Source organism: Xenopus laevis, chromosome 1L, assembly GCF_017654675.1.
Source record: "Xenopus laevis strain J_2021 chromosome 1L, Xenopus_laevis_v10.1, whole genome shotgun sequence".
NCBI lineage: Eukaryota > Metazoa > Chordata > Amphibia > Anura > Pipidae > Xenopus > Xenopus laevis.
The window spans coordinates 185,284,518-185,301,340 of NC_054371.1; the positions used below are offsets into that span (position 1 = coordinate 185,284,518).

The window sequence follows — 16,823 nt, forward strand, 5'->3', positions numbered from 1 at the left end:
GGAAATTTTTGGAGAAAATATTCAATTTATGAAAAAAAAAATAGAAATTAGAATGTTTATCCCTAATTGTTCCAACATCGTAGGACTAGGAACTATATTTCTGTTTCTACTGAGAAACCGCAGTGCAGGGTTGAACCTTGGGATATACTGTATATTTGTAAGTAACTGACACAGGGAATTTCACTTTCTGTACAGCCTTATATTTTGCCTAATTTTCTAGTTATAAAAAAGAAGGTGCCATAGCAACTCAGAGAGCATGAAAAAACCTAGTAACTGCAGGGAGGCTGTCTTGTCAACAGGAAAAGATGGGGAACTAGAACGGCAACTTTATGTATTGCCAGTGACAGTGTTGTGTTTTTACTGTTTTATTATTACAGAGAAAAAGGAAATCATTAAAAAAAAAATTGGATTATTTGGATAAAATGGAGTCTATGGGAGACAGCCTTTCCATAATTCAGAGCTTTCTGGATAACAGGTTTCCAGATAACAGATCCCATACCTATACTCACTTTCTGGAAGGTTAATTCTGGGCGTACATGAACTACCATTAATGAAAAATAAAGATGTAGTTGACGGACTGTAGGCTATAGTTGAACACAACAGTCACATAAAATAACTAAAATGTGGAAGTTATAATTTCACAAATATTATTAAATGGGTGGTTCACCTTTAACGTGACTTTTAATATGTTATAGAATGGCTAATCCTAAGCAACTTTTTAATTGACCTTTATTTTTTTCATTATAGTTTTATGTCTGCCTTCTTCTGACTCTTTCCGGCTTTCAAATGGGGGTCACTGACCCCATCTAAAAACAAATGCTCTGTAAGGCTGCAAATGTAATGTCATTGCTACTTTTTATTACTCCTCTTTCTATTCATGCCCTATCCTATTCATATTCCTGTATCTTATTCAAATCAATGCATGGTTGCTAGAGGAATTTTGGGCTGCTGAAATTGCAAACTGGAGAGCTGCTGAATAAAAAGCTAAACAACTCAAAAGTCACAAATGATCCAAAATGAAAAACCAGTGCAAATTGTCTACTCTCTACATCATACTAAAAGTTTATTTAAAGATGAAGAACCCCTTTAAAATGAAACAGGTTAAATATGGCCATATATTTTCCCAGGCTCAGTAAGGCTACAGTCGTTGTGCAAAAAGGTGGCTTTATTTCAACACACACAGTAGGAATTTTCTAGCGTGCAGTAGGCTGTGCACGATAACTTACGTAAGTCAGCCAACACAGCACAGCCTACTGCACGCTAGAAAATTCCCACTGTGTGTGTTGAAATAAAGCCACCTTTTTGCACAACGACTGTGTTCTTGCATCGTCCTCCGAGTTAGCGCCTATCTTGCGGGAGAATCTGTCGCACAAGGATTAAAAACCGGCGTGGAGTAGCCGACGTCTCTAGAAGGCAGCAACGAAGAAGGCACAGACTATTGGGTGAGCTCTGATGCAGCCCGCATTACTTTTGGTTTATCTCAGTAAGGCTAGTCCAGTGTGTAATTTCATAAATGATGTGCAGCTGATCATCAAGGACTCCAACATTGGCAGGAAGACTCACCCTACGACTTCTCTTACTGGAAGTCTCCTTGGTTCCTATTAGGGATGCACCGAATCCACTTTTTTTGATTCGGCCGAACCCCCGAATCCTTCACGAAAGATTCGGCCGAATACCGAACCGAATCCGAACCCTAATTTGCATATGCAAATGAGGGATGGGAAGGAGACTTTTTTTTTACTTCCTTGTTTTCTGACCAAAAGTCACGCAATTTCCATCCCCTTCCTAATTTGCATATGCAAATTAGGATTCAGATTCGGTTCGGCCGGGCAGAAGGATTCGGCCGAATCCTGCTGAAAAAGGCCGAATCCTGGCCGAATCCCGAACCGAATCCTGGATTCGGTGCATCCCTAGTTCCTATGCTTGGAGTGGTGAGATTTCATATTACTATACTGAAGCTTAGGGGTAAATTTATTAAAGAGTGACTAGAATGAAATTCCGCAGCTCTCCATTCATTTCTATGGGATTTTGAAAGGCGTATTTATCAATGGGTGAAAGTGAAATTTCACCCTTTGATAAATACGCCTTTGAAAACTCCATAGAAATGAATGGGAAGTGGCGGAATTTCACTCTAGTGGCGGAACTTCACTATTAACTTCACTCTTTGATAAATATACCCCTTACGCGTAAACCAGATGAAGCTGAAAATCCAAAGCCAAGATAGTCATTGACTTTGTATCCTTTGAGAAGATATTCATTCCATCGCTCTTTTGATTGACAGTGAAGGGAAAGAATTACATAGAAATAGATAGACACAGCACAAACAACATTTCCCATAATGACATCCTTTCTATCAATGTAATACTCACAATCCAGACACCTTGGGGCCGGAAGCCTTGGCTCTGGATTTCTTCCTCCCACGAGAAACTTTTCCACAGAACAGAAAAATAAAAAAACATCACAGTAAAACAGAAGGAAAAATAATAATAATAAAAAGCAATAGTAACTGCAGGCCCTGTGTATGTGTAATCATAGTGAAAATGTATTTTTGCTAAGCATATACAGTAAGTAAAAAACTGCAGTAAGCAAATATTGCAATTAACAAATGATACTTGTAAATGACCGGGCTTCATTGTTTGTGCATTACTTGAACTGCAGAGGTTATTAACGTTATTAACGTGTAAGTTACAAATAAAAAGATCTAGAGTCAGACGTTGGAATGTTTTTTCGGGTTTATTAGAATAACAGCGATGAAAAAACTCATATTTCTGCCAACCATAAAATATCCACAATAAGGACGTAGTCCGCAAATAATTGTTGATGTTGATCGTTCTTTTTTTTTTTTTTATTTCTGCTATTAACATGAGTGGTGTTTTTGAGAATGTCCTTGAGGCTAAAGGCAAGTTAAACAAAACACAAACTGGTTTAGGCCAAACAATAATAAATATAATTCAGTGTAAGATCTTCTCAAGTGTGAAGTTGGGCATTGAAGGAACAATCTGTGACCAATATGGCTATGTAGCTGCCGGCCAAATACAGTTGGTCTGTGAGATCAGCCCAGGCCAGTGATTGGATCATACTGTGTGGGCCAATGCAGAGCCATCAGGAGAAGACTATCAATAGGCCTAACAAGATGTGCCCAATAGATATTTGGCCATTTTTTAGTTAAATATCATTGCCAGGGTCCATACACAGGCCAATAACACACATAATCACAGCAATTATCCAGCACACTTTGTACACTTACTTCACAGGGTCATTTTTCAAGATAACAAATAATCCAACATGTATGGATTATATGTAAACCATGGAATATGGATGATATAATACATGTCATTTCTGGTGATGGCCACTAGTGGATATGGGTATAAAAGGAAGTGGTGATACTTTGTTGATGTCCCAACAAACCATCCTTAGACTCTTTTAGATATTACCGAGAAGTTAATCGATTACAGATATGGGATCCAGAAACCAGTTTTCCAGAAAGATCCAAATCACAGGAAGCATGTTTTCCATACACTCCATATGAATCAAATTATTCAAAATTTTTAAAATGATTTCCTTATAATAATAAAACAGTAGCTTTACTTAGGGATGCACCGAATCCAGGATTCTGTTCGGGATTTGGCCTTTTTCACCAGGATTCGGATTTGGCCGAATCCTTCTGCCCGGCTGAACCGAATCCTAATTTGCATATGCAAATTAGGTGATGGGAGGGAAATCACATGACTTTTTGTCACAAAACAAGGAAGTTAAAAATGGTTTCCCCTTCCCACCCCTATTTTGCATATGCAAATTAGGATTCTGTTCGGTATTCGGCTGAATCTATCGAGAAGGATTCGGGGGTACGGCCAAAACCAAAATAGTGGATTCGGTGCATCCCTACTTATACTTGATCCCAACTAATATATAATTAATCCTTATTGGAAGCAAAACCAGCCGGTTTATTTAATGTTTACAAGATTTTTAAGTAGACGAGGTATGAAGGAGTCAAATTATGGAAAGGCCGCTTATCCAGAAAACCCCAGATCCTGAGCATTCTGGATAACAGGTCCTATATCTGTTTAATGTGCAACTGCATTCTGGCATCAAGGCTCTAGGTGAGGCATTGGCTTTGAGGTTATCTGGAAGGCACCACCATGAAATGTGAGTTTGTCCCGAGTCTAGATGAATCCCTAGTTAATCTTCTGCATTCAAAAAGGTAGAGGCTTCACCAGCACCTTATTACCTATTAACACCGGTCTCCTCTTCTAACATGGCTAAAAGAACTTGTGCTTTCGTCACGCGTCGGTTATTGAGCATTCCTGGAAAACTTCCCAGAAAGATCAACCCTTTTCCCAGTTGCACTAAGTCATCCTCTTAACATCACATAATAAATGTGTCTTTTGCAACATGAAGAATGCAGTGACAAAGCAGAAAGGAAGACATTAAGGAGAAGAGACTAACTCTGAGCTTCAGTAACAGCAAATCCCCGGATGTGTCATTTCCATATTATCACATGAGGCTGTTCTACTGCTCTGTGGGGTAAATAAAGAGCATAAGAGTCAGTAAGTAACTAAAGTGTCTCTCAGAAGTAGGATAAACACATATATCATACATACATGGATGTTGCTATGGGTCAGCATTCATTTAGGATTTGATTACATCTCTACATCTGCTCATAAGACAACTGTTGCAGAACTGAATACATTTGTTGCTATGGGCATGGAATGAAGCTGTAAAGAGAATAGAAATAAGAGAATTAAACTTGGTCCTTACAGATAATTGCTGAGGAGATTGTATCCGACATTTTCATATCATTATACGCAGAATGATTAAAAAACTGGGAGCCATAATTGCATGCTGAATAATGAGATGCTATTAAATTCTTGTAAGAGGCAATGGTATTGTATTGTGCTGGTGTATGTCATTGCTGTATAATGTACTGCAGTCTTTTCTCACATATTACCTTCTCACTAGTTTATCTTGTCAGCCTCCCCTCTGTGTATCTGACATAAAAACTGAATATTATGTGCCATGAGTACGACACTTGCACTTACACACCAAAAATCCCCACATGTGTTTGCTTCCCTGTGTTTCCCAAAGACACCAAGCAAACAATGGAGGGCTAACACAAAAGATAAGGAAAAGAATGGAGCAAATGATCATCTCTTTAGTTGCACAGGGCTGCTATACATACTGGTAGGTTAAAGGGGGTGGTTTATATTGAAGGTAACTTTTAGTATGTTATAAAATGGCTAATTCTAAGCAACTTTTCAATTGGTTTTAATTTTTTTTTTTTTTTTTATGGTTTTATAGTTATTTGCCTTTTTCTTCTGACTCTTTGCAGCTTTGTGCGTCGCTGACCCCTCCCCTAAAAAGCAAATGCTCTGCAAGACTACAAACGTATTGTTACTTTTTATTACTCGTCTTTCTAATCAGGCTCCTCCTATTCATATTCCAGTCTCTTATTCAAATCAGTGCATGGTTGCTGGGGGAATTTGGACCTTAACAACCAGATTGCTTAAAGTGAAAATTGCAGAGTTGCTGAATAAAAAAGCTAAATAACTCACAAATAATACAAAATTGCAAATTGTCTCAGAATACCCCTCTCTATATCATACTAAAATGTGACTCAAAGGTGAACAACCCTTTTAAGGGCAATGGTACAGGAGATTAGTCACCCATGATAAATATCCTCTTCTGAAGGTGATTAATCTCCACCATTTGCTTTCCCACCAGATGTAAATCGCTGCGGCTCTTTAATAAATTGCACAAAGTTGCCTCACGAGGACACATGGCCAGTGCACCTATAATTCACATTTTTAAACATGATTTCCTTTTTCTCTGTAATAATAAAACAGTACCTTGTACTTGATTCCAACTAAGGTATAATTAAATATACAAATATGGAACCATTATATTTAGTGCGTTAGATGAACTTACCACTATGTACCTATGAGCCTATGACCAAGTGTCCTTGGTAGACATGAAACGTGTCAGGCCTTGGTTCTTAATTATTGAGACTAAAATGTAAGCTTAACCTTTTACAATTTGACTTCGGCTCTACTACTTTATGGGCCCAGGCTTGTGTCAGCCTCTATTCATGTCTCCCAATGTATAATTAATCCTTATTGGAAGCAAAACCAGTCTATTTGGGTTTATTTAATGTATCCATTATTTTCCTGTAGTTTAAAACATGAAGATCCAAATTATGGAAAGATCCCTTATCTGGAATACCCCAGGTCCTGAGAATTCTGGAGAACAGGTGCCATACCTGTACTTCATGCTCAGGACCGATCTTTATGCATAAACATCAGTCCATCCACCCCACACAAGTAGGTTTTATAATGATGGATGTTGTGGCCATCACAGAGCATTCACCTCCCATCATGTTAACAGCAAGAATTGTACATGTACCTCAATAGAGAAGACATTACTATATCTATCCCTGAACACAAGGGCAACCCCTTACATTATTCTCATACGTGCAATGGAATATTTATTCAAAAGACATACTACACATAGCAATACATTTTGTATATAGTTGAACGTAAGACTGGTTCTTTTCATCACTTCTGGATTATGCATAAAGCCATTTAAACACCAACTACTGATGTGATAGTTTAACCCGTATGTATATTTCAACTGTCCTGTACTTGCAGTGTATTCAGTTGACAAATAAATAATGCAGCCTTGAGTTGCTTTCATCCAATAAAATGTGCACCTCAACCCAGAATAGGTAGAGTACAGGAATTCTGTAATGCAGCACTTGTATATGTCTTTAAGACAGGCCATGGATGTGGCACAGCAGGTATAGTAGTGAGAGATGGTGCCTATAGTAGCAGTGGGGATAATAGTCTCAGGGAAAGGACTGTGACTGTGGGATAACAGGTATAGTAAGGAGTAACAGTGAGGATAATAGTCTCTGGGAAGGGACTGTGACTGTGGGATAGCAGGAATAGTAGGGAGAGATGGTGCCTATAGTAGCAGTAGGATAATAGTCTCTGGGAAGGGAGTGTAGCTGTGGGATAGCAGGTATAGTAGTGAGAGATGGTGCCTATAGTAGCAGTGGGGATAATAGTCTCAGGGAAAGGACTGTGACTGTGGGATAACAGGTATAGTAAGGAGTAACAGTGAGGATAATAGTCTCTGGGAAGGGACTGTGACTGTGGGATAGCAGGAATAGTAGGGAGAGATGGTGCCTATAGTAGCAGTAGGATAATAGTCTCTGGGAAGGGAGTGTAGCTGTGGGATAGCAGGTATAGTAGGGAGAGATGGTGCCTATAGTAGCAGTGGGATAATAATCTCTAGGAAGGGAGCGTGGCTGTGGGATAGCAGGTATAGTAGGGAGAGATGGTGCCTATAGTAGCAGTGGGGATAATAGTCTCTGGGAAGGGACTGTGGGATAGAAGGTATAGTAGGGAGAGATGGTGCTTATAGTAAAAGTAGGAATAATAGTCTCAGGGAAAGGACTGTGACTGTGGGATAACAGGTATAGTAAGGAGTAACAGTGAGGATAATAGTCTCTGGGAAGGGACTGTGACTGTGGGATAGCAGGAATAGTAGGGAGAGATGGTGCCTATAGTAGCAGTAGGATAATAGTCTCTGGGAAGGGAGTGTAGCTGTGGGATAGCAGGTATAGTAGGGAGAGATGGTGCCTATAGTAGCAGTGGGATAATAATCTCTAGGAAGGGAGCGTGGCTGTGGGATAGCAGGTATAGTAGGGAGAGATGGAGCCTATAGTAGCAGTGGGGATAATAGTCTCTGGGAAGGGACTGTGGGATAGAAGGTATAGTAGGGAGAGATGGTGCTTATAGTAAAAGTAGGAATAATAGTCTCAGGGAAAGGACTGTGACTGTGGGATAACAGGTATAGTAAGGAGTAACAGTGAGGATAATAGTCTCTGGGAAGGGACTGTGACTGTGGGATAGCAGGAATAGTAGGGAGAGATGGTGCCTATAGTAGCAGTAGGATAATAGTCTCTGGGAAGGGAGTGTAGCTGTGGGATAGCAGGTATAGTAAGGAGTAACAGTGAGGATAATAGTCTCTGGGAAGGGACTGTGACTGTGGGATAGCAGGAATAGTAGGGAGAGATGGTGCCTATAGTAACAGTGGGATAATAGTCTCCGGAAAGGGACTGTGGGATAGAAGGTATAGTAGGGAGAGATGGTGCTTATAGTAAAAGTAGGAATAATAGTCTCAGGGAAAGAACTGTGACTGTGGGATAACAGGTATAGTAAGGAGAGATGGTGCCTATAGTAACAGTGAGACAAATAGTCTCTGGGAAGGGACTGTGGCTGTGGGATAGCAGGTATAGTAGGGAGAGATGGTGCATGTAGTAGCAGTTGGGATAATAGTCTCCGGGAAGGGACTGTGACTATGATTAAAAGTAGGTCAATATGGTGAAAGATATTGTTTTCATTTGCATAAGCTGCAGCAATTCAAAGTGTGTCTGTGATAACAGGAGTTTGGAGGAACAGTAAACCCATCAGACAAAAAAAAAAACTTTATATAAATAATACACAAAGTCTGATTAGCACTGTCACCCACCTCAACTAAAGGCAATCCTATTTATTTACAGTAAAAGTTATTTGACTTTTGGAAACAAAGTGAAGCAGTAAACTGATTTAAGCAAACTAACTGCTACTGTACAACATTCTGCATGCAGCTTTCATGGATATATTTTTTTAGACAAAATTCTCTTTCAAGGCTTCTGCTACTTGTGTTTGTGTTTCAAACATATATTTTTTTTTATAGCCAGTGGCACTTGCAGAAAACAGAATTACTGTAAAAAACCCTGCATGTCTAGTACAGCGCATAGCTGTATATAATTGTCCAGAGAACCAAAAGCTTTTAGAAGAAGCAAAGAAAGCTGCCTTTTATTCATTTCCATATTAGGATCGTATAAATGCAAAAGGTATCAGAATGCACATTTTATAAACATAAGGGGAACAGGATCCAATCAAGGTACCTTTTATAAGACCATAAATAAACTCATTCATTTAGAATCTCTGGGAAATGTTACATTTCTGTGCATTTGCCTTGGGAATCGAGTTCTAAAAGTTTGCTTTGTTTCATGTATAAGCCACTGGATACACAACATTAACTGGATGTATCTGCTTTATTATAACCGTAAACCGATACACCACTTCTTTAAAGGCCTGAAAATAGCAACCTACACGGGGTCAATCTGGTACACGTTTTACGCATCAGCAAACAAAATCCTCTTTTCTGAGTGGCCCTTCGGCCCTTCGTAACTCCCAGTCGCTGCTGGTTCAGTAACACCGTTGCCTCTGAACGTTAGTAAAATGTTTAAATATTGTCTTCATCCAGCATTTTATTGACTCCTTCACAGAGTCTCTGAAGGTGTTGTTTGTAAGATCCAAAGGGATTGTACAGAGTAGCCAAAAATTCACAATTTGAGAAGTGGTCAAACACGTGATTAACACGTCCGTGAGACTTTGCCGTGAGATGGCGCTGTATGACCTGGTGGAGCAGCTCCCGGCACTCGTTTAACAATTTGGAAAGCACGTTTCGGTCAAAGGTATATTCCACCTGATAGAAGCTGACCACAGTCATGGCCAGCTGATGGACCTTTCTCTTAAACTTCTCCATGAGCCCAATCTCTTCCTCGTTAAACTGGTTGTTTCTGTACAGGACTGCCAGCTTGATCACTGTCTTGATGAGGTTCTTTATGACTTTCTCGGATTCCTTTTTACTCTGGGTGTACTCCCTAGTCACTTGGTAGAGTTCATCTAGAACTTCACCACTTGTATCATCAATCAGGGATGTTGCTATGTATTTCGATGAAGCCATCTTGCCGAGAATCTTCTTCTGGGCTTGTACAGCCAGGTTTTTGGAATTGAAGACATCTGTTGCCACTGTAAGGAGAAGAAAACAACTTATCATTCAAAGCCAATAAGCAATACATACACTAGACACTCTATTTCCCTTTCAGGACAATCTCAAAAGTTGATTGATGAATAACCTTGGGCACACCAGCAGAAGGCTGCCAGGGAATACTGGGAGATGCATTTCACAATAAACCTTAGCAGCACAGGTTGTCAGCCTCATCTGTAGAAGAGTTTGTTATTTGTTTTCCCAAATGAGGTAGCAGTGTTAGATTGTGAAAACTCTAAAGTGGGCAATAAAGTGCAAGCTGGGATTAAATTATCCATACAGGAGATCTTGGCATAGCAAGGTATAGCAAGGGGCGCCCAAAAGGTAGATCGGGATCTACCAGTAGACCTTTAGCTGGTGATCAGTAGATCTCAAGACATTGCCAACAAACAACTTGTCTATAGCAGCCTCCTATTTCATGCTTTTCATTCATTTATTATGATAAGGTAACATACAGTAAGAAATAGTTGTTTGTTAAATATTAATTTTCCCATTTATATCAAAGGTATAAATCAATATTTAAATAATATTTTCCATGGAACAGAATGCTAAGAATGTGTTATGGATGTAGATCATAATCAGACAACGTCACTAAAAGTAGACCTCGTAAAGTATGGGCACTCCTTTCTTTCTTTTCTTTTGAAATTCTTTTTATTGAGATTTTCATTAAAATACAAGAATTTGACAATATGTTAAACATACAATGTTTCAACAAGGTTGGGCACTCCTCATAGATATCATATTCATCAGATGATGTGGCCAATAAATAATCAGTGCTTGGAGGTATTACCAGCCCCCAATAAATCAGCTAACCACAAGCCACCTTCGCCAGAACAATGCTAATTCACTAAAATCCGAAGTTGCGCCAAATGCGGGCGAAGTCGCGCTAGCGATACTGCGGCAAGCGAAGCGAAGTTGCGCGATCGTTGCCTAATTTGCATACGGCGAAGTAAGTAAGGGAGCAAATTACCGCTAGAGTCTATCTCCTTCGCTAGCGAAGTTACGCCTGTGCCCGTTAGTAAATTTTTGAATATTGCATTCAAACATTGCATGCAAACATGGCCTTGAAAGGATAAAAATCTGTTAGGCCTGTATGACCTTCACAATGCCCTAGCAGAGAACACGGGAAATGCTGTACCTATGACAGACACAGGTGGTGACAGGCAGGAGCCTCTTGGAAAGGCTGAAAGAAGCATTCTGGGTGGCACCCACCTGTCAATGCCTGTGTCTGTTTCCTATGCTTTGCTATGGAAAGTTGTGACTACTGTTGTTGTTTTCTGCTAGAGCACAAAAGCTGGTCAAAAGTCCATGAAGAAATAGTGTGTGGCCTCCAGGAGAATTTTGATATGAATACTTTAAATGGCAGTCAGTAGACAGTGTAGCAATAGGTCATGTTTACAGATACCAGCTTGAGGGAAACCCTTTTCAGGAACTTGCCGAAAATAAAACATTCCATTCCTCTGTGTACAGTACCTGCCATGGAGTAATAAAGGCAGTGTTATTTATTCCTCCAGTGGAGGGTTGCTAGCCTTCCTTATTTGGCCCACCGTGACTGGCTTGTATGCCAATAACTCACAGGAGTTTCCAGGTGTTTGAAAGAACAATTTAGATCTTTTGGACACTGATTATATTAACATGATAATGATGATGAGGATTATGAAGTCACTAACAGGCCCAGATTTATGGAAAGGCCACAAAGGCTTGGGCATACCTCATAACTGTCCCGTTTTTGAACGGGACAGTCCCTATCTTGACAGCTCAATCCGCAGTCCTGGATTTGTAGTGGAAAGTCCCGATTTCTCTGCACTGAACAGCCAAAAATATTCAATGTTTCTAAATGAATTAGCTCTTGGCAGAGAGCCCAGAAAAAGATACATTTGTAACAGTTTTTTCCCTTGGGAGAAGTTAGACTCGCAGCTTAAAGGGCAATTCACCTTCATTAGTAAAACTGTAATAAAACATAGAAATGTGTTCAAACTTTCATAACCTGGCACATTTTGTAAAATGGGCATGGTAATTAGGCGGTGTGGCCACAAAAAGGGGCATGGTCAAAAAATGTTTGATTCCACCTTCCTTTCCAGAATGTTGGGAGGTATGCTTGGGCCAGCAGAATTTTGGGGGTGGCATGCCTCCCAGCTGCATAGCAATGGGTCCGGAAGTACTGGGGACATGCGGGAGATTTGCTAGCTCTTTAAATCTGATGTGTGCCAATCCCCATGCTCTGGGCCCAACTAAATAAGACCTGCGAATGTATCTGAAGAGGTAAAGCAGGAAGGGTGATGAGTGGTCCCAGCCTAGGGGCAACCTAAGATAAGAATATGAGCCTATTACAGTTGGGTGCCCTGTTTCAATATTTTCTAATTATTTGCACTAATGTATATCCAGGTATAGGATCTCTTATCTGAAATGCCTGTGACCTTAACTCTGCATTACAATGGGTAAAACATTAAATAAACCCAATATGATTGTTCCCCACCAATATGGATTCATGCATCTTAACTAGGAGCAAGTACCAGGTACTGTTTTATTATTATCACTGAGAAAATGGAAACCATTATTTGCTTAAAATGGAGTCTATAGGAGAGGGCTTTTCTGTAGTTCAAATTTTTCTGGATAATTTCCAGAAAAAGCATAACCACACCATTAATACGTTGTGGAGATTTATGTAGGGTTACTACCGGTCTGGTTTTCAGCTGGACAGCTCAGTTTTTGGAAGACCTGTCCAGATTTCCATTACATTTCTGATGTAATTTTCTCCTCCCCCTGCCCAGAGTTCCCCACCGCAAAAATTGGCAACCCAGTATTATGCCTAAAAGAAGTCCTTACACTTTTAATTGATTTCCCAAGCTATTTTTTTTACTTGCAGTTATAAATCATTATAAACCAGCAATAGATTTTTTTTTTTTTTGGTAGTAACTTCTGCATGAATCAATTATAAACTGTAATCGAATATGGATGAGTGTAAAGGAAGGCTACAAAGGAAGGGCAGATTGGGGTCGAGGGTGATGTTGCAACGCAGGCTGTTTACAAGAAGTTTTATTATGAAACTCTTTAGCGATGAACCGGCCAAGAGACTGAAGTGGCATGTGAGGAAACAAGGAGCTGCTGCTGCTAAATAAGCAACTATTTGCTATATATTTATGCTATATGAGTGCTGCTTGTTTATATAAAGCAGATGACTGTATGATTTAGAGGGCAGCCTTGTGTAGAACTCAGCAGGGAAGAGCAGCACCTGATCTCTTCTGTTACTGTGACCATGGCAACCAAGCCAGGCTCACTTCTAAGGCCCACTCGCCTCATACATGGCAGCTACTACTATTTCAGTTGGCAAAACAAAGCATTCCACTTGTTCTGGATGTTCTGTGCAGGGAATGTAAACAGTTATTTGACAGAAATGCGTGATAACACATGCAGCCCTAATGGAACTTCATTCGTGAGCTCTCAAATGGGTGAGGCCTGAGAAGTATGTGAGGCCTGGGTGAAAAGACATTCCGAATTGCTGCTCCACAGGCGTTTGCTTTTCCTGCCAGAGTATGAGACATCTGCCAGTAAATATGAGGAGAGACAGCAACCTCTTGCTTGCAGGGCACATGGTCAGATTCGGGGAGATTAGTCACCCGGCGACAAAACTCCTCTTCTTCGGGGCGACTAATCTCCCCGAACTGTCTCCCGCCAGCTAGAATGTAAATAGCCAGTGGGATGTCACTCAGAGCACTTTGTTTTCCAAAGTCGCCCATATCGGGCAACTTCGGAAAACGAAGCACTTTGAGTGCCATCCCGCAGGTGATTACATTACAAATAGGTGTCACTGACCCCGTCTAAAAACAAATGCTCTGTAAGGTTACAAATGTATTGTTATTACTCATATTTATATTCAGGCCTCTCCTATTCATATTCCAGTCTCTTATTCAAATCACTGCATGGTTGCTAGGGGACATTCGCCTCTAAAAACCAGATTGCTGCAAATTGGAGATCTGCTGAATAAAAAGCTAAATAACTTAAATACCACAAATAATAAAAAATGAAAAGCAATTGCTTATAATCCCCTTTCATATTGTTCAGTAATTTCCAACAAAATATCTTGCATTTATAGTGCACAGCACATTTGAATCTCATATAATACTTGAAGTCATTCCAACACACAGAATTCTGTTATACTTAAAACAAATTACATTTATACTGGAGTGTCACCCAGAAAAACAAGGTCATTTCAGGGGTTGTTCACCTTCCAAACACTTTTTTCAGTTCAGTTGTTTTCAGATTTTTCCAGAGAAATAAAGACTTTTTTCGATTACTTTCCATTATTTATTTTTTTTACTGTTTTTCCAAAATCTAAGTTTAAAGTTGACTGTTCCTGTCTCTGGTGTTTGAGTCTGGCAGTTCAGTAATTCAGGTGCAGTCTCTAAACTGTTACAATTTTGCAGCATTTAGTTGATACATTTCTCAACCGCATGTCTGGAGTATTAGCAACTATTGTATCAATTCTAACAGCTGAGAATCCAGGGATTCTGCTCAGCTGGGACAAAGATAAGAAATGTATGCATTAAATGTATTGAGTACAGTTTGGGGGTCAGCGACACCCCCTTGCCAGAGCTGCTTTAGAAGGTGAAAAATGACACTTTACACTATATTAGAAAAACAGTCACAAATAGAAACTAGAAAGTAATTGGAAAAAGTCGTCATTTCTGGTCATCTATCTGAAACCAACTAGTTGTTTGAAGGTGCTCAACCCCTTTAAAGGTATGTATGTATATATATATATATATATATATATATATATATATATATATATATATATATATATATATATATATCCCAACTCAAAGAACCACACCAATCAGGACTTTAAATATTTAAATAATATCAAAAATGTATTATCAACGTTTCTGCAAAAAAGTGTCATTCACAGGATATATATATATATATATATATATATATATATATATATATATAATATATATAATATATATATAATATATATATATATATATATATAATATATATATATATATATATATATATATATATATATATATATATATATATATATATATATATATATATATATATATATATATATATATATATATATATATATATATATATATATATATATATATATATATATATATATATATATATATATATATAGCAAAATTAACCTATCCATGAGCATTAAGTAAGCATTCACATTTAAAAACACCAAGGAGCTTTGTATTGTGCAATGCCTTGCAATGTTTTGCATTTAAATGTGCACCATATGCTCCTCCCTAATTATACAGTATTCTACAGCCCCAGCACTGGATTCTGGCCTTCAGCACTAGCAAGTAGACAGTAGAAAGCCACGTTATCACTAGTAAAACTTTTTTACAAAGACACAACTCCCATCACTTTCTCCCAAACCACAGCTCCCAGTTGTACCTCCTGGTTTCAGAACCCAAAAAATAATGATTCAGGATTAATGCAATTTATACAGTGTTTGTATGGGTAAGCTTGTGTTGCATGTGCCCCTTATAAAGGCTATAAAATAAGAGAAAATATATGAGGTCAGAACTCACAGTGTGAACCATTCCTTCAGTGCATATATGCATTTACACATGAGTGACAGCTGCAACAACACTTGCCTCACTTCAGGAATTCAACAGATCCGTACAGTCTATTTATGCCTGTGAGTGATGTGTGTGTAGATAAAAATGGACAATACTTCTGCGGAGGCTAGCAGTAAGGAAACAGTCACTTGCAGGCAAAAGCTGGCACTACAACACTTCCTGGTTATTCAACTTAGCATAAACTGTAACTGGCACCTACCACTTATATCTCTGTCTAGGGGTAAGGTGCTTGTACCACTGCACTTCCCAACACCCAATCTGTATATTCCATGTTACAGTCAGTGGTGATGCCCAATTACATGATTTGCCATGGGTTAGGTAGTAGTAATCCCAATGTCATCATTTCAACATTTAGATTCCCAACATATTAAAAACTGGCTACAGCAGATAGATAGATAGACAAAGAGATGATGGATAGATGGATAGATGGATAGATGGATGGATAGATGGATAGATGCATAGATAAATTTAATAGTTAATTTAGTTGTAACATCTTCTCCCTCTCTGGTTAACAATGAAAGCTTCCCAAGTAACCCAAATTTAGTGCAGTTGATGGGACACACGGGTAATCTATCGTCAGCAAATCCAAGCAGCGATTCCTCTAAGTCAGTGATCTCCAACAAATAGCTTGTGAGCAACATGTTGCTTACCAACCCCTTGGATGTTGCTCCTAGTCAGTGGCATAACTACTCTCTCACGGGCCTGGGTGCATAATGTGCACCAGGGCCCTCTGTCGGGTCCCTCCCCTAAAATCTGGAAAATCTCCCCTTGCCCTGCCGCTCACAATAACAACAGTTATCATGGCTTTGGTGGCTCCCAGTGGCCTCAAAGCAGGTGCTTATTTTTGAATTCCTGGCTTGGAGGAAAGTTTTGGTTGTATAAAAACCAGGTGTACTGCCAAGCAGAGTCTCCTCTATGCTGGGGCTACCCAATAGTCTATCACAGCCCTTATTTGGCACCCCCACGATTTTTGTTTTGCTCCCCAACTCTTTTTACATTTGAAGGTGGCTCACAGATATTAAAAGTTGGGGACCCCTGCTCTAAACGGTGCACTCCTGCACAGCTTACTCTCAACACATTACTCTACATTTATATGGTGCCACACAAAACATATTTCAGCACATGGACTACAAAAAATTAGAAGAAACCCTGGAGGCCAACCTATAAGGGTCAAACGTAGAAATACTGATAAGTAAAGTGACATGTAGGTTTTGATTCAGATTTTTCAGTGCGTGGCAGTTAGTAGCATATAGGGGGCCTCCCAGCAATTGCTTTAATATAAAATAGCATTGTGCATATGGCAACAGTAGGAGCAAACAGAACACTTAACTC

The 16,823-nt window shown here is 39.2% G+C and overlaps 1 protein-coding gene across 7 annotated transcripts in view; it reads right to left on the reverse strand.

The window, feature by feature from the left end:
* Nucleotides 1-8,470: 8,470 nt before the first annotated feature.
* The window catches only part of tnfaip8.L (TNF alpha induced protein 8 L homeolog), a 65,615-nt gene continuing 57,262 nt past the window's right edge, over nt 8,471-16,823 (reverse strand). For 6 of the 7 annotated variants that reach the window (XM_018264245.2, XM_018264243.2, XM_018264239.2 and 3 more), the window contains exon 2: nt 8,471-9,863. In XM_018264245.2, coding sequence (XP_018119734.1) covers nt 9,295-9,798 — 504 coding nt within the window. In that variant the 5' untranslated portion in view covers nt 9,799-9,863 and the 3' untranslated portion in view covers nt 8,471-9,294. Of the gene's footprint in view, nt 9,864-15,440; nt 15,744-16,823 lie in introns of those variants that run through there. The other variant, XM_041568292.1, reaches the window with a different exon arrangement.